We start from the raw sequence: 23228 nt of genomic DNA, 5'->3' as shown, positions 1-23228 counted from the left end.
AGACAAGTCTGAAATTCTACTCATTTTTAAACTTCAGATAAAATGCTACTCCTTCCACAAAGGTCTTTTCTGTTACTTTCAGAATTCATTACTTCTTCATACTGCACTCTCCAAATAATTTGCTTAGATTTCAATTACTTATTTCAGTAAAGCTAGCTGCTTAATACTGATGAGCTAATACACGCAAAACACTTAGAAGAATGCCTGGCACACAATAAATCCTCAATAAATACTGACTATTAATATTATTACTTAGTCTTATCCAGGCATTTTAATTATTTTCTCCAAAATTTGGTCCTTTTTGTGCATTCCCTATATCAGTGTTTCTCAATTTTAAGAAGTGAAAAAGTATTCACTGGTCTGCACTGAAAAAAAAAAAAAAAAGAACGTAATGAAGCTTTTGTAAAAGCTAACATGTATTCAGTTTGAAGTACTCTCCTTCCTTCGGTCTGAGGTTTATTTTCCCTTATGTTTCTGGTTTAAAAAGTGCTTGTTCTTTTCAAATAAAATAATAATAATAATTTGACAACCCTGTTGCAACCCAACCTTTTCTTTTGAAATTGTATTGGGTTCATGCCTGATCTCAGAGAACAGAAACTCCAGTCACACAGCTGACCAATGCAGAAACCCAGGCCTGAAACGACTCCTCGTATCTCACAGCTTATCCGTGCAAATGCTACTAATTCTAGCTCCTAAAATTTCTCTCCAAGTGAACTCATTATTATTATTTTCATTATTTTTCAAAATTTCAATAATTATCATTATTTTCACTGTCGGTGCATAGTTCATAAATTGTTGCCTATGTTCTTTGGATTGCTGCAAGAGCCAATTGGCCTCCTTGCTTCCAATCCATCTCAGTGGCTGATGTAAAATATGTTGCTCGTAGTTTCTTTCCCTCTTGGCTGCGGAATTCCTAAGAAATAATTGCAACCTCATTACCAATGCATCCTAGTAAAACCATGGGACTACTCAGTCACCATAACCGACTACAGGTACTCAAATCACCACTCCTATGTACCAAAAGCCAACTAGAAGGCACTATAATCTATGCCTTATTTCTAACCCTCACAGTAAGTCTTCTAAGGTATCATTCCAGTTTACAGATGTAAGCAGTGAGGCTCAGAGAATTTAATACTTTGTCCAACGTCACTTAGTTATTAAATGATGAAGCCAGAATTCAAACCCATATCTGTTTGACAAAAATCCAAGGTTCTTTTCACTATGTCCTAGCTAAAATTACAGTTTCCTCCACGTTTCCAACCATCATCTTAATGGTCATATTCTACTTCTAAGCAAGTATCTGATGCCAAGATAAAATTGTAACCGTAACTTCCTTTTATTTTAAAATGTGCTCTTTTTGCTTCCACTAACATTGATCGTCATGCGCATTAAAAACTGGTTTTTCAAAATCTGCTTTCTCTATCCTGTCAGTTCCCTTCAGGTTGAACCCCACGGTGTACCCAATGGACTCAATATCATTGCTTTGGCCAGGTGCTGTGGCTCGCTCCTGTATTCCCAGCACTTTGGGAGGCTGGGGTGGGCAGATCACTTGAGGTCAGGAGTTCAAGACCAGCCTCGCCAACATGGTAGAACCCCATCTCTACTAATACAAAAAATTAGCTGGGCGTGGTGGTGCACACTTGTAATCTCAGCTACGTGTAGGCTGACGTGGGAGGATCGCCCAAACCTGGGAGGCAAAGGTTACAGTGAGCTGAGATTGTGCCACCGCACTCTAGCCTGAGCAACAGAGCGAGACTCCATCTCAAAAAAAAAAAGAAAGAAAAAGAAAAAATACATATTACATATATGTATTTTTATATATTATATATAATTGCTTCATTTGTTTTTCCTTTGGAAAAGCGTGCAAGAACTTAGTTTCCTACTGTTACGATAACACTGAGACCATTTAACAACCCTGCAATGTTATCTTCACTTTGCTTACTTCCTTTATAAATATTTTTGCCTAGACTCCATATTAAATCAAGCTTGCTGTTCCTCATCTATACACTATTGTGTAACTTTGAGATAGATGGTAACTTTGAGATACTTTAAATGTAAAAACAATATACTCTTCATAGTTTTAAAAACATTTAACATGATTTCAGAATATTTCTTTTCTTCATGAAAACAAAACAAAATGGTTTTGCTTAAAAATATATCCTGTTAAAAAATAGATAAAATAAAGCTCTTAACACAAGACCTAGAATATAGTAAGTACTTAAAAGATGGTATTATTAAATTATAATGAGTAAAGAATAACAGAAAACAATGCTTTTCACTAAATTCAAATTAATGTGATTATCAATAGGCAAACTTCTGGTTACATATACCTGCTATTGGTTACAATAGAGGAAGTAAAATCATAGTTAACCGAGAAAATTAAATGAAAGTTGAAAGAAAAACCTGAAACCTATATACCAAACTCTGTGTTCAAAAGTTCAAAAATCACCTGTAACTGAATTTAAAAACAAACAAGCTAACAGCAGCAATAACTTAAGACTGTATTGAAAGATTCTTTGGCCAGGCAATGTGGCTCATGCCTGTAATCCCAGCACCCCGGGAGACTGAGGCGGGCAGATCACGAGGTCAGGAGATTGAGACCATCCTGACTAACACAGTAAAACCCCGTCTCTACTAAAAAATAAAAATTAAAAAAATTAGCGGGGTATGGTGGCGGGCACCTGTAGTCCCAGCTACTCGGGAGGCTGAGGCAGGAGAATGGCGTGAACCCGGGAGGCGGAGCTTACAGTGAGCTGAGATCACCACTGCACTCCAGCCTGGGCAACAGAACGAGACTCCATCTCAAAAAAAAAAAAAAAAAAAAAAAAAAAAAAAGACTCTTTGAGAGACATGGTAAAAATAGCCCCAAGAGATAATGATATAAGTTAAAAGTTCTTTTATAAGAACTTCTAAATTCTTTGCTTTCTGTATCTGTGCTTCCAACATACAGGAAACATTTTTGATTTAAAGAAAGAAAATAAGCAAACTGAGTCTGCATTTATTCTGTTACTGAGAAATTAAATTTAAAGGTAATTTAAGATTTACATACTTAATGCCTAATTATCTCCAGTAAGAGGAATTACTATATATTAATAATTTCTAACTGTTCAAGTATTTTAGAAATCCTCTGGAGTTTTGCATGTCCAATTAAATTCTGTTTAAATTTAATCTCATCAGACTTATGACATATGCTTTTATCTCAGTGAAATTTTGAGAAATGATTTTTCCCTCTAGGCACTGTCTTTTTTACTTAGTTGTTCTAAAAACTTTAGCTTCCTTAAACTGGTAATGCAATTTACAAATTTACATTCTTGTTATTTTCTTAAATATCTGTGCATTGTAAAGTGTGATTTTAACAAATGCCTAAACGAGAACCATCAATAAAATTCAGACATCATGAAAGCAGAATTGTCTCCTCAACCTAGCTAGCTAGAACTCATATTTTTAAAAATCCAAATAAAAAGTTTTGAAGAACATACGCGACAGAAATATTTATATAAATACACAAAGAAGTTTGGGTACTAGGTGCTGTACAAAATAATGGCTACTTTAATTTACATAAATAACACAAAATGAGAATACATGAAATGTTTTGGTCTGGAAATAACCCCATTACTAGATCTTGTTTTAATTACTTAAAATTTAAAGATAGGGATTTTATTTCTAAAAAACAAAAACACACGTATTCATCAATAAATAAAAAGTCTGTTCCAATTAAAATATCATTAAGCATTTAACTTAAATTGAAACTAAAAGTGTCTTACCATTTTCTTCATTTCCAAAAATAGTAACTAGAATAGAAGAAAAAACAGTGAATAAATATACTTTAAACATTTTGTATGTAAGTTTTATTTCAGGTTGAATATTCATCTTAATATCATTTTCAAAAAAATAAAATTTAGTTATAAATTGTAGACACTAATGCAAAGTCAAAATTGCACTAAAAAAACTCCAAAACCATTAAAATGCTAAAATTCAAATTCTTTATCATTAACACTACAGTCATACCAAATGTTTTCAGAACTTTATTAATTTTAAGTGTATCAACATGGTTATAGCTGCAATGTTTTCTTTAGCTCTTTCCTTAATGATATCTGCAGAATGAATAGAACTGTCCTCTATGACCCTCATAACTTATTTATTAGTCTGTAATGTACTCTTATCAACCTCTTTGTGAATCTATGCTCAAGACAAATGCATTTTTTCTAAAGAAAAAAGTAGAAGAACTTACCCTAATTTTTAGTGTTTTATTTTTCTCTGAATAATCAAATACTGAAGAAGTCAGACCATGCACAGAAAACGTAATTCAGTGTCTACCTCTCTTATGTTTTCTTCCATCTTATATCACTCTTGTGATGAATAAAGCCAACGACCACTTCAGTCTACCAAGACTGAAACCCTGGGAACTGCTATCTACTCTTTCTTTCTGGATAATCCAATGGCCTCGAGTCATGTTGGTTCTACTACCTAAGTCTGTTTATAATCTGTCACCTATTCTCCAATCCCTTCCCACTGCCTTCCTCAAATGCAACAGCTTAAGGCATCTTCCCATAGTCAGTGTAACACATCACCACCAGCAGCAAATCTGATGAACACTCTTCAACACCTGTGAGTCACTTTCAGAATGAAGTCCAAAATCTTCAGGGTAGGTAGCAAACACTACAAGCCCTCTGTCATCTACAATCTGTCTACCTCTCTAGTTTCCTTTTTTTTTTTTTTTTTTTTTTGAGACAGGGTCTTGCTCTGTCGCCCAGCCTGGAGTGCAGTGGTGCAATCTCGACTCACTGCAACCTCCACCTCCCAGGTTCAAGCGATTCTCCTGCCTCAGCCTCCTGAGTAGCTGGGATTACAGGTGTGTGCCACCACGCCAGGCTAATTTTTGTATTTTTAGTAGAGATGGGTTTTCACCATGTTGGCCAGGCTGGTCTCGAACTCCTGACTTCAAGTGAACCCGCCCGCTTCAGCCTACCAAAGTGCTGGGATTACAGGCGTGAGCCACTGCGCCAGGCCCTCTCTAATTTCTTCTGTCATTTGCCCATATTTCTGGTCTAATTATTCTAAACAAATTGTGGTCTCCCAGATGCATCAAGCTGTTTCATATGTGCCATGTACCTTGTCTATTCATCCTTCAAGGCCCGTTTTGAATACTAGCTCCTTTGTAAAGCCTTCCTGAGTCCCTCTTAAGGCAGAGTAGATCACTCCTTTATATCACCACTGATCACTCTTCCATCTTTACCACACCATCTCATTTTTCTTTTTATTTTTTCAATTACTTGTCAATATGTCTGTCTCACCTTACTGGACTAAATGCTCCTTGAAGTGTGGAATCATGTCTTAGAATAGTTAACAACCCTGCAAGTTATCATTAGCTCCATTTTACAGATAAGTAAACTAAGGCTCAAAACAATTAAATGACCTTCCTAAGGTCACAGAGCTAGTATATGTAGTATAGAAGGGATTTGAACTAAAAGTCTGTTCAGACTACTGGTAAGGATGAAAACTTGGTAATACACTGTGTTATCACCCTCCTCCAAGTAGAGAATCCGAATTTAAAATCACATCTAGCTAACAGTTTCCAGTGGTTGTCTCTTCCAGCCTCTCACTAAGATATTCAGGGAACAACAAAATTGCTACATATAAAAACAAAGCTAGGCCGGGCACAGTGGCTCACGCCTGTAATCTCAGCACTTTGGGAGGTTAAGATGGGCGGATCACTTGAGGTCAGGAATTCGAGACCAGCCTGGCCAACATGGTGAAACCCTATCTGTACTAAAAAATGCAAAAATTAGCCAGGTGTGGTAGCACGCACCTATAGTCCCACCTACTTGGGAGGCTGAGGCAGGAGAATCGCTTGAACCCAGGGGGCAGAGGGTGCAGTCAGCAAGATTGCACCACTGCACTCCAGCCTAGACAACAGAAATAGACTCTGTTGCAAAAAAAAAAAAAAAAAAAACAACCAACCAACCAACCAACAATGGCCTAGAATCGTTTCTTCACAGAGGACTTTCCTGACCACAGAATGGGTTAAATAAATCTCGGTACATAATCCCACACCACTTTATACTTTCCCTTTCATAACACCCCTGACACTTGTAATTACTGGTTTACAGTTCATAGTTCCTTCTAGGATTTTTTCCTGAAGGTACAGGACATGACTTTTTCATCAGCCTCTGAAACAGTGTACAGCATGGAACAAGCTCTCAATATTTGCTAACAGCACCTCTAACTATAGAGACAAAGACATGGCTCGGGACAGCAATCTGTAGAACCTCTCACAGCGAGACAAGGCTATTCCATTTTAAGGGGATCCCAAAATATTTTTTTCTTTGTTTTGTTTTGTTTTTGAGACAGAGTTTTGTTCTGTCACCCAGGCTGGAGTGAAGTGGCGCGATCTTGGCTCATTGCAACCTCCAACCCCTGGGTTCAAGCAATTCTCCCGCCTCAACCGCCCGAGTAGCTGAGATTACAGGTGCACACCACTACGCCTGATTAATTTTTCTATTTTTAGTAGAGACAGGGTTTTGCCATGTTGGCCAGAATGGTCTTGATCTCCTGACCTCGTGATCCACCGCCTTGGATTCCTAAAGTGCTGGGATTACAGGCGTGAGCCATCATGCCCAGCCCCAAAATATGTTTTATAAAAATTCTTTTGATGACAAAACCAAGCTTACAAAAACTATTAGGGCTGGGCATGGTGGCTCATGCCCGTAATCTCAGCACTGGGAGGCTGAGGTGGGTAGATCACAAGGCCAGGAGTTCAAGACCAGCCTGGCCAAGATGGTGAAACCCCATCTCTACTAAAAATACAAAAAATTACCCGGGCACAGCAGCATGCGCCTATAGTCCCAGCTACTCAGGAGGCTGAGGCAGGAGAGTCGCTTGAACCTGGGAGGCGGAGGTTACAGTGAGCCAAGATCGCGCCAATGCACTCCAGCCTAGGTGAAAGAGTTAGACTCTGTCTCAAACAACAACAACAACAACAACAAAAACCTATTAGGCATACTAAATGTTTATACATGATTTTTTAAATGTAAGAAATGTCGTATTTCAACCTTGTCAATGACACTAATCTCATTTAGAGACAATATTAATTCATGGTTTTTTGTGAACATGAGGGCTGGCTATGTCCTATTCTTCACTTCATTGCCTTCTTGCCTGTCTCCCACTTATTGAGCCTGAAAATGTCAGATACTCACTTTATCAGTATACTTGTATCTACTATGGCTACGGGATCCAGTTCTTGCAAAAGGTACATCTTGAGGGAGGGAAAAACTGTCACTGGGAAAAATTTGTTTTGCCCTCCTTAACAAGTGAGAAGCATGTGACAAAGAAGCTCTATTATTTCCTTTATCCTGTTTTAGCTTTGAATTCTTGTAATGTGAGGATGTGCTGTCTGAATGTGCAACTGTCAACTTTCAACCTTGATGGGCCAGTTACATGCTGGATATAGAATTCTGGGTTGACAGTTCTTTCCACTCAGTACTTTAAATATGTACTACTTCCTTCTAAATTCCATGGTTTCTGATGACAAATCTGCTGTTACTCTGTTTTTCCCCTATAGGTAAAGTGTCCTCACTGTTTTCAAGATTTTATATTTAGTTGTCAGAAATTTGGTTATAACGTATGTTGGAGTGGATTTCTTTGGGATTTTTCTGTTCAGAGTTTGCTGAACTTCTTGAGTTCTTCTTGAGTATGTCCTTCACCAAGTTCAAAATTTTAAACTATCATTTCTTTGAATACCTTTTCAACCATATCGTCTTTCTTCTCCCCTGGGACTCTGATGGTACAAATATTAGACCTTCTAAAAATAGTCCCACAAGTCCCTGATGATTTGTTCATTTTTATTTTTCAGTATATTTTCTCTCTTTTGTTCAGACTGGGTAATTTCTAATGTTTTATCTTCAAGTTCATTCATTTTTTTCCTCTGCCCTCTCCGTTCTGCTGTTGACTTTTCAAAATTTTGGCTATTGTATTTTCAGTTTAAAAATCTCCATCTGGGCCGGGCGCGGTGGCTCAAGCCTGTAATCCCAGCACTTTGGGAGGCCGAGACGGGCGGATCACGAGGTCAGGAGATCGAGACCATCCTGGCGAACACGGTGAAACCCCGTCTCTACTAAAAAATACAAAAAACTAGCCGGGCGAGGTGGCGGGCGCCTGTAGTCCCAGCTACTCAGGAGGCTGAGGCAGGAGAATGGCGCAAACCCGGGAGGCGGAGCTTGCAGTGAGCTGAGATCCGGCCACTGCACTCCCGCCCGGGCTACAGAGCAAGACTCCGTCTCAAAAAAAAAAAAAAAAAAAAAAAAAAATCTCCATCTGGTTCTTTACGTCTTCTGTTTCTTTGTTGGGAATTATATTTTTTCATGATTCAATTGCAAATTGAATCATTTTAAAGATAGCTGCATTAAAGTCCTTGTCAGGTAATTCCAACATCAGTGGCTTTTTAGGTTTAGCATCTATTGTCTTTTCTCATTTAGTTTTCCTGGTTCTTGGTAGGATGGATGGTTTTCAACTGCACCCTGAATGTTTTGAGACTCTAGATCTTATTTAAATTTGTTTTTGCAGGCCTCCTCTGACTCCACACAGTGGGAGATGTGGGAGCACCACCTTGTTGCCATCAGGTGGGAGTACAAGTCCCGGCTCCCCGCTAGGCGTCTGCGGACATATCTCGGCTGGGAAGGGTAGAGGTGCCTCCTTAGTGCTTCCCACATAGCCTCCATTGACACCATGAGAGGGCACTTGATACTGTTTGGGGTGGGGGGATGGAAGGCACACATCATTACTGCCCAGTGGGAATGAAAATCGAGGCTCCTGACTAGCGCTTCACCTTTTCTGATACTATCCCAGCAGGAATGTTGGGGAAGAGACACAGGAGGGGGTCTTGTTACAGCTGGGCAAGGTGGGGAAGTCTTAAGCTCAATACTCAGTCTTCGTTGGTGAGAGTGGGGGATGGAGCACAGTTTGTCTTTGTTTTTGGCTACAGTAGGGCAGTTATTGTCTACAAGTTTTCTGTCTCACTAGGTTGTCCCTTTCCTGGCTTGACTAATGAAAATGGTTTTCTAGGGTTTGTTTTGGTCTGTATTAACTGGTGTTTCCAGGTTGACAGCTTCTCTAGCACATATATGAAGAAAAAATAAATCTAGGGAACATACCACCATGTTATTCCTCAGGTCGCAAGGTCCCTAGCTGATCTGGCTTCTTCTTGCTACCTTTCAGAGTCTTCTCAGGTTTGTTTTCTGTACATTTTCCAGGGATTTTAGCTGTACTTACTAAGAAAAGGAAGAAGAGTCTCTATTTCATCTTGTCTCAGAACTGGAAGTCCCTGCTTTTTGTCCTACTGCCCAATAGCATCTGTTATAAGGAGGTGCGACAACTTCTTTATCCATTAATCAGTTCATAGACACGTGAGTGATTTCACCTTTTTGTCTATTATGATTACTCGTGTATTCACCAAATCTTTGGGTGGACATAATATTTGTGTACTTGTCCATTTTCACGCTGCTGATAAAGACATACCCGAGACTGGGAAGAAAAAGAGGTTTCATTGGACTTAACAGTTCCACATGTCTGGGGAGGCCTCAGAATCATGGCCGGAGGCAAAAGGCACTTCTTACACAGTGGAGGCAAGAGAAAATGAGGATGCAAAAGCAGAAACCCCTGATAAAACCATCAGATCTCGTGAGACTCATTCACTACCCCGAGAACAGTGTGGGGGAACCACCTCCATGATTCTCATGATCTCCCACTGCGTCCCTCCCACAACAACGGGAATTATGGGAGTACAATTCAAGATGAGATGTGGGTGGGGACACAGTCAAACAATATCAGTTTTTATTACTTAAGTAAATATCTAAAAACGGGATTGCTGGGTCTGATGTTAAAACATGTGCTGAACTTTACCGGGAACAGCCAAACTGTTTTCAAAGTGGCTGTATTTGGCACAAAATGTTTGGCACTTCCACTTACAATGGATCAGAGTTACAGTTGCTCCACATCCTCACCAATGCTTAGAACTGACAGTTTTTAAAATTTAGCTGTTCCAAAAAATATGCAGTGGTATCTTCATTGTGCTTTTGTGTTTTCCTAATAACTAATGATGTACAGCATCTTTTCATGTGTTTATTAACAATCAGTATCCCTTATTTGTGAAGTTATATGTTCAATGGTGCCCCTCTTTTAACTGTATTGCTTATTGAGTCATGAGTTCTTTATATATTCTGGATATAAATCTTGATATGTATGTGCCAATATTTTCTCCTAGTCCATAACTTGCCTCTTTATATTTTTAAATGTCTTTTGAAGAGCACAAACTCTTAATTTTGACGAAGTCTTAATTTATCAATTTTTTTCTTTTATCATTCATGCCTAGGAATCTTTGCCAGCCTATGAAAGTCACAGTTTCTTATATGTTTTCTTCTAGAAGTTTTATAGGTTTTATATTTAGGTCTGTAATATATTTTTCATTTTATTTCATTTCATATTTTTATTATTTTTGAGACAGAGTCTTGCTCTCATTTTATTTCATATTTTATTTTATTATTTTTGAGAGAGTCTTGCTCTGTCACCCAGGCTGGAGTGCAGTGGCACGATCTCAGTTCATTAAAACCTCCACCTTCTGAGTTCATGCCATTTTCCTGCCTCAGCCTCCCAAGTAGCTGGGACTACAGGCATACATCACATTTTTTTTTTTTTTTTTTGAGACGGAGTCTCGCTCTGCAGCCCAGGCCGGTGTGCAGTGGCGCGATCTCGGCTCACTACAAGCTCTGCCTCCTGGGTTCATGCCATTCTCCTGCCTCAGCCTCTCGAGTAGCTGGGACCAAAGGCGCCCACCACCATGCCTGGCTAATTTTTTTTGTATTTTTTAGTAGAGATGGGGTTTCACCATGTTACCCAAGATGGTCTCGATCTCCTGACCTCGTGATCCACCCGCCTTGGCCTCTCAAAGTGCTGGGATTACAGGCGTGAGCCACGGCGCCTGGCCGATGCCTGGATTTTCACTGGCTGAACTTACAGATCAATCTGGGGAGAACTAATGTCTTTGGAATATTGTCTTACAGCCCATGACCATGGCGTAGCTCTTCATTTTAGATTTTCTCTAACACACAGAACCTTGCACATATTTTGTTAGATTTATCCCTAAAATATTTCATGTTTCTGGTGCTATTATAAACAGCATTTCTAAAAATTCCAATTTTAATTACTCATTGCTATAGAATACTATTTAGAAATGTTTTAGTTTTGTTTATTGACCTTGTGTGCTGGCTAAATTCACTTTTTGGTTCTAGTAGCTTGTTTGCAGATTCTTTGGGATTTTCTACACAAATGACTAGTAATCAACAGGGTTTGTTTTCCTTTCCTTCATGTGTGTGTGTGTGTGTGTGTGTGTGTGTGTGTGCATGCCATTTTAAAAGGAAGATAAAATACCTGGTAAGTTTATACTGATATTTCCAATTAAAATCAAAGTCTACGGGGTTTTTACTTAACATCTTCTATCTCACATTGGTATCTCCTTTTTCCATTGAGAATTCTGGTTCTCAAGGACACAAGGGATGAAGAACTGTAATATCCCATACTGCTTACCCAATAATCTCAAGATAATGACACCAATAACACTGCCAGTAATATGATTACTTAAAAGTTTGAATAATGTTTTCACCTAGTCCCTCTCCATTCTCTAGTAGCTGTGCTGTATCTACACTGTGAAAGCGTACAGTATCCATGACAAACATTATTCCTCATTTAGTCTTAGTCTTGGGTCTACAAGAAAATAAATATAATAAATATTGAATGCTCAGAGTTTAATTTATATCTCTGCAGTCAATTTGGTTGTCTGAAGCTCACTCTCATTCTCTAGCAAACTAGTTTTGCTACAGATACTGTTCAAGTTCTGTTTTTATGCAGTGATTTAGAGTGACTCAAAAATAATGCACTATTACCATCATCTTCCCTAAATCCATATGATGATGACTTTTTGAAAAGATCAGGCCAGATGTCTTGTGAAATGTCCTACAAATTCTAGAAATCACTACCCATTAGCACACAGAGACATTCCTTTCTTTTTTAAAGCACTGCACAATGTTCCATTGTGTGGATATTCCAGTTATACAATCAGCCTTCTATTGATGGGCATCTGTGTTGTCTCCAATCCTTTGCTACTACAATGTTGCAATAAATAACCTTGTGCATGTGCTGTTTATTTGTGGAAGTTTATCTTCAGTGTAGATTCCTAATAGTGGGATTACTGAACCATAAGTAAATCTTTCCACCATGTGTTTAGCTGTCTGCAAAAAAACTTTTATAAGGGTTGTATCATTTTATACTTCTACCAGCAATGAACGAGACTGACTGTTTCTCTGCAGTCTACTGGATGAAGTTTTCAAACTTTTGGTATGGCAGGGTAATTTTAACTCGTATTTATCTTGTAAGTGAGGGTCAGTATCTTTTCTTTATGTGTCATTTTCATTTTTTTCCCCTGTGAAACATCTGCTTATTGGTTTTTGTTTGTTTGTTTGTCTTTTCTATTGGGCTTGGTGATTCTGAGATATTGTTAGAGGCTTTCCCATTGCCTTAAAATCATCCACCCATATGTTCTTCTAATGCTTTAATGTTTTCAGTTTTTACATTCATTCTTGGTCCCTGTTGAAATGACCAATTCCAGGGGCAGGAAAAGTAAGAAACAACACTGAAATATGTTGCCAGAAAGAAAGGAAGTACTAAAAACAACGAGGACACATGAAAGCACACAGAAACAAGATGGAAGGGGCACCTACTGGCCAAATCTGGGACAAACTGAACAATACAATAAACATCAGATTATAACTCACAAAATAGAATTTGCTGGTGCATGCTGATATATGTGAGTGAATCAATAAATAAGTAAATGGGAGAAGGATAATATCTTCCATATGGTAGAATTCTAACTAGTAAATGTAGAAGAAATCATGGAATTGGAAAAACACCATTTGGGCCGAGCGCGGTGGCTCAAGCCTGTAATCCCAGCACTTTGGGAGGCCGAGACGGGCGGATCACGAGGTCAGGAGATCGAGACCATCCTGGCTAACACGGTGAAACCCTGTCTCTACTAAAAAATACAAAAAACTAGCCGGGCGAGGTGGCGGCACCTGTGGTCCCAGCTACTCGAGAGGCTGAGGCAGGAGAATGGCGTGAACCTGTGAGGCGGAGCTTGCAGTGAGCCGAGATCGCGCCACCGCACTCCAGCCTGGGCCACAGAGCGAGACTCCGTCTCAAAAAAAAAAAAAAAAAAAAAAAGGAAAGAAAAACACCATTTGGCAACCAGCACAGTAATAACTGTTTCAAGCAAGAAGTCTCAATAGATGCTAAAAGAAGTAAGTGAAAGTAATGACAAACGGATTATTCACAGGGTTTCAAAATGTCTCCCAATAAGAAATGACTCAGGTTGGGTTCTCTGGAATCAGATGTTGAGATAGAGTTTGGGGTGCAATGTATTTACTAGGGACCAGCATATGTGAAAGTAAGGGGGAAGAGGTATAAGAGGGCTAAGGGAGCAATCTCACTGCAATGTAGGCCTAGCCTCAGCAACTGGCAGGGAGCTCTGAAGTGGGCAGTCCCACCCCACCTCACTCAGGCATTGTGTGCAAGCTGCACCAGGAAGGGTGTGACCCTGGATGATATGAGTCACACTGAAAGTGCTGGAAGTTATCTGCTGACTGCACTGACCAAAACTACGCAACAAGTCCTTCCTCAAAAAGGAATCCGTGTGAGGTGGTGGTCTAACAGAATACTAATTACAAAGAAAAACTATACCTTTACAGAATGGAGAAACATAACACACACAACCTTAGGTGTTGATCAACATTAACGGTCTCCAAAATGTTACAATGACACAGCATTACTTCCGTGATATTCTTGCTGAAAACACATAGGCACATCTCACCTCATAAGGTGCTTCCATTTATTGTGCTTTGCAGACATTGTGTTTTTTACAAATTGAAGGTTGTGGCAACCCTGCATTAAGCAAGTCTACCTGTGCTATTTTTCCAACACTTTCTGCTAACTTTGTGTCTCCATGTCACATTTTGGTTAATTCTCACAGTATTTCAACCTTTTTCATTATCATAATACCTGCTCTGGTGCTCTGTGATGTTACTATTTTAATTGTTTTGGAGTACCACCAACTGCATCCATATAAGATGGAAAACTTGCCAGGCGCAGTGGCTCAAGCCTGTAATCCCAGCACTTTGGGAGGCCGAGACGGGCAGATCACGAGGTCAGGAGATCGAGACCATCCTGGCTAACACAGTGAAACCCCGTCTCTACTAAAAAATACAAAAAACTAGCCGAGCGAGGTGGCGGGCGCCTGTAGTCCCAGCTACTCTGGAGGCTGAGGCAGGAGAATGGCATGAACCCGGGAGGCGGAGCTTGCAGTGAGCTGAGATCCGGCCACTGCACTCCAGTCTGGGCGACAGAGCGAGACTCCATCTCAAAAAAAAAAAAGATGGAAAACTTAATAAATGTGGTTTTTCTATCACTCCATTGACCAGACATTCCTCTATCTCTCCCCCTCTCCTTGGGCCTCCCTATTCAACAATACTGTAATCAAGCCAATTAATAATCCTATAATGGCCTCTAAGTGTTCAAGTGAAAGGAAGAGTCACACACCTGTCACTTTAGATCAACAGCTAGAAATGACTAGGTTTAGTGAGAAAGACATGTTAAAAACCGAGACAGGCGAAACGCTAGGCCTCTTGGGCCAAAGTTAGCCAAGCTGTGAATGCCAAGGAAAAGTTCTTGAAGAAAAATAGAAGTACTACTCCAGCAAATAGATGAATAAGAAAGTGCAACAACGCTGATACGAAAGAAGTTCGAGTGTCCTAGACAGAGGATCAAACCAGCCACAGACCGCACCCAGCTGCTTTATTGAATATTTTAAGCCCACGGTTGAGACCTACTGCGTTCAGAAAAAAAGATTCCTTTCAAAATATTACTGCTCATTGAAAATGCACCTTGCCACCCCAAGGGCTCTAATGGAGATGTACAAGGAGATTCATGTTGTTTTTATGCCTGCTAACACACCTATTCCGCAGCCCACGGATCAAGGAGTCACTCCAACTTTCAAGTCTTTTTTTTTTTTTTTTGAGGCAGAGTCTCGCTCTGTCGCCCAGGCTGGAGTGCAGTGGCCGGTTCTAAGCTCACTGCAAACTCCGCCTCCGGGTTCCCGCCATTCTCCTGCCTCAGCCTCCCAAGTAGGTGGGAGTACAGGCACCCGCTGCCATGCCCGGCTAATTTTTTGTATTTTTAGTAGAGACGGGGTTTCACCGTGTTGGTCAGGATGGTCTCGATCTCCTGACCTCGTGATCCGCCCGCCTCGGCCTCCCAAAGTGCTGGGATCACAGGCGTGAGCCACCACGCCTGGCCTTCAAGTCTTATTATTTATTTAAGAAATACATTTCGGGCCGGGCGCGGTGGCTCAAGCCTGTAATCCCAGCACTTTGGGAGGCCGAGACGGGCGGATCACGAGGTCAGGAGATCGAGACTATCCTGGCTAACCCGGTGAAACCCCGTCTCTACTAAAAAACACAAAAAACTAGCCGGGCGCGGTGGCGGGCGCCTGTAGTCCCAGCTACTCGGGAGACTGAGGCAGGAGAATGGCGGGAACCCGGGAGGCGGAGCTTGCAGTGAGCCGAGATCGCGCCACTGCACTCCAGCCTGGGTGACAGAGCGAGACTCCCTCTCAAAAAAAAAAAAAAAAAAAAAGAAATACATTTCACGGCTGGGCGTAGTGGCTCACGCCTGTAATCCCAGCACTTTGGGAGGCCGAGGCAGGCGGATCACGAGGTCAGGAGATCGAGACCATCCTGGCTAACACAGTGAAACCTCGTCTCTACTAAAAATGCAAAAAAAAATAGCCGGGCATGGTGGCGGGCGCCTGTAGTCCCAGCTACTCGGGAGACTGAGGCAGGAGAATGGCGTAAACCCGGGAGGCGGAGCTTGCAGTGAGCTGAGATCCGGCCACTGCACTCCAGCCTGGGCAACAGAGTGAGACTCCGTCTCAAAAAAAAAAAAAAAAAAGAGGCCGGGCGCGGTGGCTCAAGCCTGTAATCCCAGCACTTTGGGAGGCCGAGACGGGTGGATCACGAGGTCAGGAGTTCGAGACCATCCTGGCTAACACGGTGAAACCCCGTCTCTACTAAAAATACAAAAAACTAGTCGGGCGAGGTGGCGGGCGCCTGTAGTCCCAGCTACTCGGAAGGCTGAGGCAGGAGAATGGTGTAAACTCGGGAGGCGGAGCTTGCAGTGAGCTGAGATCCGGCCACTGCACTCCAAGCCTGGGCGACAGAGCGAGACTCCATCTCAAAAAAAAAAAAAAAAAAAAATCCATTTACCTATCCTACAACAGCAAAATGAAGATGACCGCTCTATTCTCAATGACAATTTCATTTTTCTAGATATCACCAGTTCTTTACAGAATCTCTTCTTCACTCTATGCCAAGTAATAAAAAAAATTAGGCCGGGCGCGGTGGCTCAAGCCTGTAATCCCAGCACTTTGGGAGGCCGAGGCGGGCGGATCACAAGGTCAGGAGATCGAGACCACAGTGAAACCCCGTTTCTACTAAAAATACAAAAAATTAGCCGGGCGTTGTGGCGGGCGCCTGTAGTCCCAGCTACTCGGGAGGCTGAGGCAGGAGAATGGCGTAAAAACCCAGGAGGCGGAGCTTGCAGTGATCTGAAATCTGGCCATTGCACTCCAGCCTGGGCGACAGAGCGGGACTCCGTCTCAAAAAAAAAAAAAAGAAAAAAAAAAAAAGAAATACATTTCATAAGGCTATGGATGCCACAGTGATTCCTCTGATGGATCTAGGCAAAGTACATTGATCACCTTCTGGAAAGGATTCATCATTTCTAGATGCCATTAAGAACACTCATCTTTCATGGGAGGAGGTCAAAATATCAACATTCACAGGAGTATAGAAAAAGCTGATTCCAGTCCAAGATCATGGATGACACTGAACAGTTCGAGACTTCAGTGGAGGAAGGGACTGCAGATGTGGTGAAAACAGCAAGAGAAGCAGAATAAGAAACAGAGCCTGAAGATGTGATGGAATTGCTGCAACCTCCTGATAAAACTTGAACAGATGAGGAGTTGCTTTTTATGGAAGAGAAAACTTTTTTTTGACATGGCATCTACACCTGGTGAAGATACTGTGAACACTGATGAAATGACAAAAACGATTTAGAATATTACATAAACTTAGTTGATAAAGTATCAGCAGGGTTTGAGAGGACTGACTCCGATTTCTGAAAGAAGTTCTACCGTGAGTAAAATGCTATCAAACAGCATCACATGCTACAGAAAAATATTGTGAAAGGAGAGTCAACAGATGTGGCAAACTTTAATCTCGTCTTGTTTTAAGAAATTGTCACAGCTACCCCAGCCTTCAGCAACAACCTCCCTGATCAGTCAGCAGCCATCATCATCGAGGCAAGACCTTTCACCAACAAAAAGATCAAGACTTGCTGAAGGCTTAGGTGACTGCTAATTGCTAGCATTATTGAGCAAAAATTATTTTTTAAAGACATAATGCTATTGCACACTTAACAGACTACAGTACAGGGTGAACATAACTTTCATATGCAGTAGGAAACCAAAAACTTGTGTGATTTGCTTTATTTTGATATTTCCTTTATTGTGGTATATGAAATCAAACCCGCAATTTTTCCACCAAGGCATGCCTGCCATTCTCTGAATCTAATCATGAGGAAAGATCAGGTAAAGCTAAATTGAGGAACATTTACAAAATAAACCTTGGCCGAGTGCAGTGGCTCACACCTGTAATCCTAACACGTAAGGAGGCTGAGGCAAGAGGATCGCTTGAGCCCAGGAACTTGAGACCAGTTTGGGCAGCATAGTGGGACCCTGCTTCTAAAAATTTCAAATATTAGCCAGGCATGGTGGCATATGCCTGTGGTCTCAGCTACTAAAGAGGCTGAGGCAGGAGGACTGCCTGAGCCCAGGAGGTCTAGGCTGCAGTGAGCCGCGATTACACTACCGCACTCCAGCCTGCACTCTGCACTGCAACAGAGTGAGACCCTGTCTCAAAACAAAACAAAGTAAAACAAACCTGTACTCTTAAAAAATCATGATTATGAAACAAAGACTGAAGAACTCTTCCAAATATAAGGACACTAAAGAGACATGATATCTGCAACGTGTGATCCTACACTGAACTGTGGAGCAGAACAAGGAACTGAGTGGACAAATGAAGTCTGAATAGGCCTACAGATTAAAGAGTAGTATTTAATCAATACTAATCTATTGATTTTAACAAATCTCTGGTTATATAATATTCTAATTCCCAGGCGCAGTGGCTCACACCTGTAATACCAGCAATATGGGAGGCTGAGGCGGGTGGATCACCTGAGGTCACAAGTTCAAGACCAGCCTGGCCAACATGGCGAAACCCCATCTCTACTAAAAACACAAAAATTATCCAGGTGTGGTGGCACGCGCCTGTAATCCCAGCTACAAGAGAGAGGCTGAGGCACGAGAATTGCTCAAAGCCAGGAGGCGGAGGTTTTAGTAAGCCAAGAATGCACTACAGCACTCCAGCCTGGGCGACAGAGTAAGACTGTTTCTCAGGAAAAAAAAAAAAAGACAATGTTCTTGTTCTTAGGAAATAAAGCTAAACATAGGTAAAGGGGCATTAGCTCTACAACTTACTCGCATACATTTCAGAGAGAGAATGAAAGAATGAATGACAAAGCACATATGACAAATAGTAACACTTAGAAAATGTGGGTGAAGGTTATATGACAACTGTTTGTACTGTTTTTCACAAATCAAATTATTTTAAAATAAAAAGTTAAAAATATAAGATCCGCCGGGCACACTGGCTCACACCTGTAATCCCAGCACTTTGGGAGGCCGAGGTGGGTGGATCACCTGAGGTCAGGAGTTTGAGACCAGCTTGGCCAACATGGTGAAACCCTGTCTCTGCTAAAAATACAAAAATTAGCCAGGTATGGGGGCACACGCCTGTAGTCCCAGCTACTCAGGAGGCTGAGGCAGGAGAATCACTTCAATCCAGGAGGCTGAGGTTGCAGTGAGCTGAGATCATGCCATTGCACTCCAGCCTCGGTGACAAGAGCAAAACTCTGTCTCAAAAACAAAAAGTGTGTGTGTGCGCACGTGTATATGACAAAAGAAAGATTTTATCCATTTGTAGTTTACACTAAAACACAGCATGAGGTATGGATGTGATTTTACTCTTACAAAATATGTATCCAGTTGTCCCATCTTTTCTTCTGTAATTTGATGTGCTATTTTTACAATATTCTAAATTTCTTTTTTTTTTTTTTTTTTTTTTTTTTTTTTTTTTTTTTTTTGAGACGGAGTCTTGCTCTGTCACCCAGGCTGGAGTGCAGTGGCCGGATCTCAGCTCACTGCAAGCTCCGCCTCCCGGGTTTACGCCGTTCTCCTGCCTCAGCCTCCCGAGTAGCTGGGACTACAGGCGCCCGCCACCTCGCCCGGCTAGTTTTTTTGTATTTTTTAGTAGAGACGGGGTTTCACCGTGTTAGCCGGGATCGTCTCTCGATCTCCTGGCCTCGTGATCCGCCCGTCTCGGCCTCCCAAAGTGCTGGGATTACAGGCTTGAGCCACCGCGCCCGGCCCTAAATTTCTTTATTAGTCTATTTCTGGACATTATATACTGCTCCATTAGTCAACACGTCTGTCCATGCACCATATCAAACAGTTTAAAAAAAAAAAAAGAGAGAGAGAGACACTATTTTTTAGAGTAGTTTTAAGTTCACAGCAAAATTGGGCAGAAAGTAGAAAGTTCTCATATACTTCCTGCTCCCCCAGTTTTAATTATAAGGCTTTCTGGTTTAAAATCTGGGGAATTTCCCCTCCTTATTGCTCTTATTTTTCAGAGATTTCCTGGTTGCTTATTCTCTCTTATTTTTCCACAAGACCTCTGGTGTCAATTTGTCTAGCACCAGGGGGGAAAAAAAACAGTTTACTGGGATTAGAATTCATTTATACATTAATTGGGGGAGAACTGGCATCTTTGTAATGTTGAATTATTCTGTCTATGAACATCAAGTATGAAATGTCTTTTCATTTGTTCAAGTCACATTTTGGGTCTTTTAAGAATGTTTTCCTCTTGTGAGTTTGACATTTTTCTTGTTTTTTTCTAAGGTATTTTCTCTTTTTAATGTTACCGGATATGGACAGTTCTCTTCCACTGTATCTTCTCTTTTTTTTTTTGAGACGGAATCTCCCACTGTTGCCCAGGCTGGAGTGCAGTGGCGCTATCTCCACTCACTGCAAGCTCCGCCTCCTGAGTTCACGCCATTCTCTTGCCTCAGCCTCCCAAAGCAGCTGGGACTACAGGCGCCGCCACCACACCCAGCTAATTTTTTTTTTTTTTTTTTTTTGCATTTTTAGTAGAGACAGGGTTTCACTGTGTTAGCCAGGATGGTCTTGATCTCCTGACCTCGTGATCTGCCCACCTTAGTTTCCCAAAGTGCTGGGATTACAGGCATGAGCCACCGCACCCAGCCCTCTTCCACTATATTTTCAAGCTAAATTATTGTATATATAAAAAGTATTGGGTTTTGTTTGCTATTTTATTCTGCCTTTTTTTTTTTTTTTTTTTTGAGATGGAGTCTCCCTCTGTTGCCCAGGCTGGAGTGCAGTGGCACAGTCTTCGTTCACTGCAACCTCCGCCTCTTGGGTTCAAGCAATTCTCCTGCCTCAGCCTCCCAAGTAGCTGGGACTACAGGCACGCGCCACCATGCCCAGCTAACTTATGTATTTGTAGTAGAGATGGGATTTCACCATGTTGGCCAGGGTGGTCTTGAACTCCTGACCTCGTGATCTGCCCACCTCGGCCTCCCAAAGTACTGGGATTACAGGCGTGAGCCACCGCGCCCAGCCCTTATTCTGCCATTTTGCTCAGTTCTTTTTGTCTAGGTTTTCTGTTGTTACTCTCTTGGCTTTTCAACATACACCATCAGATACACTGCGCACAGAAAGTTTTCCCTTTTCCAAAGTCTCACACTCCTGATTATTTTCTCTTGAATGAAAGTAGTAATTAATTCCGTCAGTACAATGTTACCAAGTAGTAGACATAATAGGCATCATTATTCCTGGTTTTATAGTGGAATTTTATCAGGCATTTTGTGTGTACATAAATTTTGTTTATGTTGTTTACGCTATGTACCCCTATTTTATTATCAATCAAGAATGGATGTGTTGGACTTTTCAAATACTTTTTTGGTATATACGGAAATGATTTTTCTTACAAGATGTATTAATATGGTAGATTATAATAATGAATCTTAGCCTATTTTGTATATCCATCATTTTTTCCTCCAATCCTTTTACCTTTCCCTTTATCTTGAGTACAGGTTCTTAGCTTTTTCCATTTCTATCCTCTATACCTTCACTGTATCTTCAGTCATATCTGTTCACCTTTGGGCATCTTGTAGTTTAATCTTCATTTCTGATATTGTCTTATTTTCCATTTCTTTCCTGAGTTTGAACAGCTCTTATTTCAAATCTTCCTGCTCTTTGACTGTTTTCATTGAGTTTTAAAAACTTTTGACGTCACCTGTAATCCCAGCACTTTGGGAGGCCAAGGCGGGTGGATCACTTGGGGTCAGAAGTTCAAGACCAGCCCGGCCAACATGGTGAAACCGTGTCTCTACTAAAAATACCAAAATTAGCTGGGTGTGGTGGCGTGCGCTTGTAATCCCAGTTACTTAGGAGGCTGAGGCACAAGAACTGCTTGAACCTGGGAGGCGAAGGTTACAGTGAGCTGAGATCATACTACTGGACTCCAGCCTAGGCAACAGAGCAAGACTCCATCTCAAAAAAAAAAAAAAAAAAAAAAAAAACTTTGGAGTTTCTTTTATTCAGCAGATATTTATTTATATTTAATTTATGTCTGGATGCTGAATTAGTTCTCCTTTGTTGCCTTTTAATGTATTTCCATCTACTGAAAAGCACTGATTCTCATTTTTTGAATCAGAGAAATCTACATGGATGTTGTTTTTTAATTATCGTTCATGCTGAGTTACGCTGATTTTCATGGACCATTCACAGCAAGAAACCCTCTGTGGCAAAAGGGCTTGCTTAATTTCTTATTTCTACCAGTGCCTTCTTCTGTTGCTTCAGTGAAGTACAGTTTACTTGCTAGATGGATAGTGCATTTATTTATCCTCCATTGCTTTGATACTCTTGTTTCAGCTGTGTCCTTCCAGCTATTTCCTTCTTTCTCTTTACTATTAAACATTAATACTTCATGGGACACTTTCAACTTCCAAGGTGCTACCTTCTCCCCTAGAAGTGTTTTTTTTTCTAAGGCTGTCATTTCAAGTCATAAACACTTTTCCAAGTGCCTTTCTTTCGCATTCTCAGTTGCCGTGCTCTGATCTACCAGATTTCAAACCTGTTTTCAGTATTTCCCACTCGGGACAGGGTTCTCATCTTCTGAGGATGAACAGAGAGCCTGGTATCCTCTGCAGAGTCCCTGACTCTTAGTTCTGATACAGTCACCAGAGTTCATCTAGCTATTCTTAGATGACTATTTCCCCACTCACATATAAACTGCAGTTTAAAAAATTCTCTGTCCTAGTTATGCCATAGGCCCAGGTTATATAGTTGATTTTACTTGCCCTTACTAATCTGTACGGGTTTTAGAAGGATATGTGAAAAGGTCTGAATTGAGGAACTAAGTCAACTTCTCAAGTTATAAACTGAAGAAAAATATGCATCTCCTTTGTAGAATTACTGTAAAGATCAAAAGATATAGACAGACCACTTAATTACTTAGCGCATTAAATGCATGAATAGTAAGGATAATTATTACTATTTCCTGGGGTCCTTCAATATTGTTCAGAAGGATTTAAAATATTATCTGCCAACTCTCATTTTTCTAGAACTTCCATATATAGTTATAGATAACATCATCTTATAATTAGTCTGTGTTCTATAATTTTGGCTGTGTGCAGTGGTTCACATCTGTAATTCCTGCACTTTGGGAGGCCAAGGCAGGAGAACCACTTGAGGTCAGGAGTCAGCCTGGCCAACTTGGTGAGACCTCATCTCTACTAAAAATACAAACATTAGCCAGGTGTGGTGGCAGGTGCCTGTAGTCCCAGCTACTTGGGAGGCTGAGGCAGGAGAATTGCTTGAACCTGGGAGGCAGGGGTTTCAGGGAGCTGAGATTACGCCACTGCACTCC

The 23228-nt window shown here is 40.9% G+C and overlaps 1 protein-coding gene across 12 annotated transcripts in view; it reads right to left on the bottom strand.

Moving 5' to 3' along the window:
• LOC105490273 (zinc finger DHHC-type palmitoyltransferase 20) overlaps positions 1 to 23228 on the bottom strand; it is a 90531-nt gene that overhangs the window by 53415 nt on the left and 13888 nt on the right. For 11 of the 12 annotated variants that reach the window (XR_011614992.1, XR_011614993.1, XR_011614994.1 and 8 more), the window contains exon 2: positions 3765 to 3791. Coding sequence is in view for 9 of the 12 variants with exons in the window: in XM_071081566.1 (XP_070937667.1) it covers positions 3765 to 3791 (27 nt within the window). In the remaining 3 variants the exon portion in view is untranslated. Of the gene's footprint in view, positions 1 to 3764; positions 3792 to 9149; positions 9171 to 23228 lie in introns of those variants that run through there. The other variant, XM_071081571.1, reaches the window with a different exon arrangement.

Source organism: Macaca nemestrina, chromosome 16 (assembly GCF_043159975.1).
Source record: "Macaca nemestrina isolate mMacNem1 chromosome 16, mMacNem.hap1, whole genome shotgun sequence".
NCBI classification, from domain to species: Eukaryota; Metazoa; Chordata; class Mammalia; order Primates; family Cercopithecidae; genus Macaca; species Macaca nemestrina.
The sequence above is the reverse complement of the archived record's forward strand: the minus strand, read 5'-3'. Positions and strand labels throughout refer to the sequence as shown.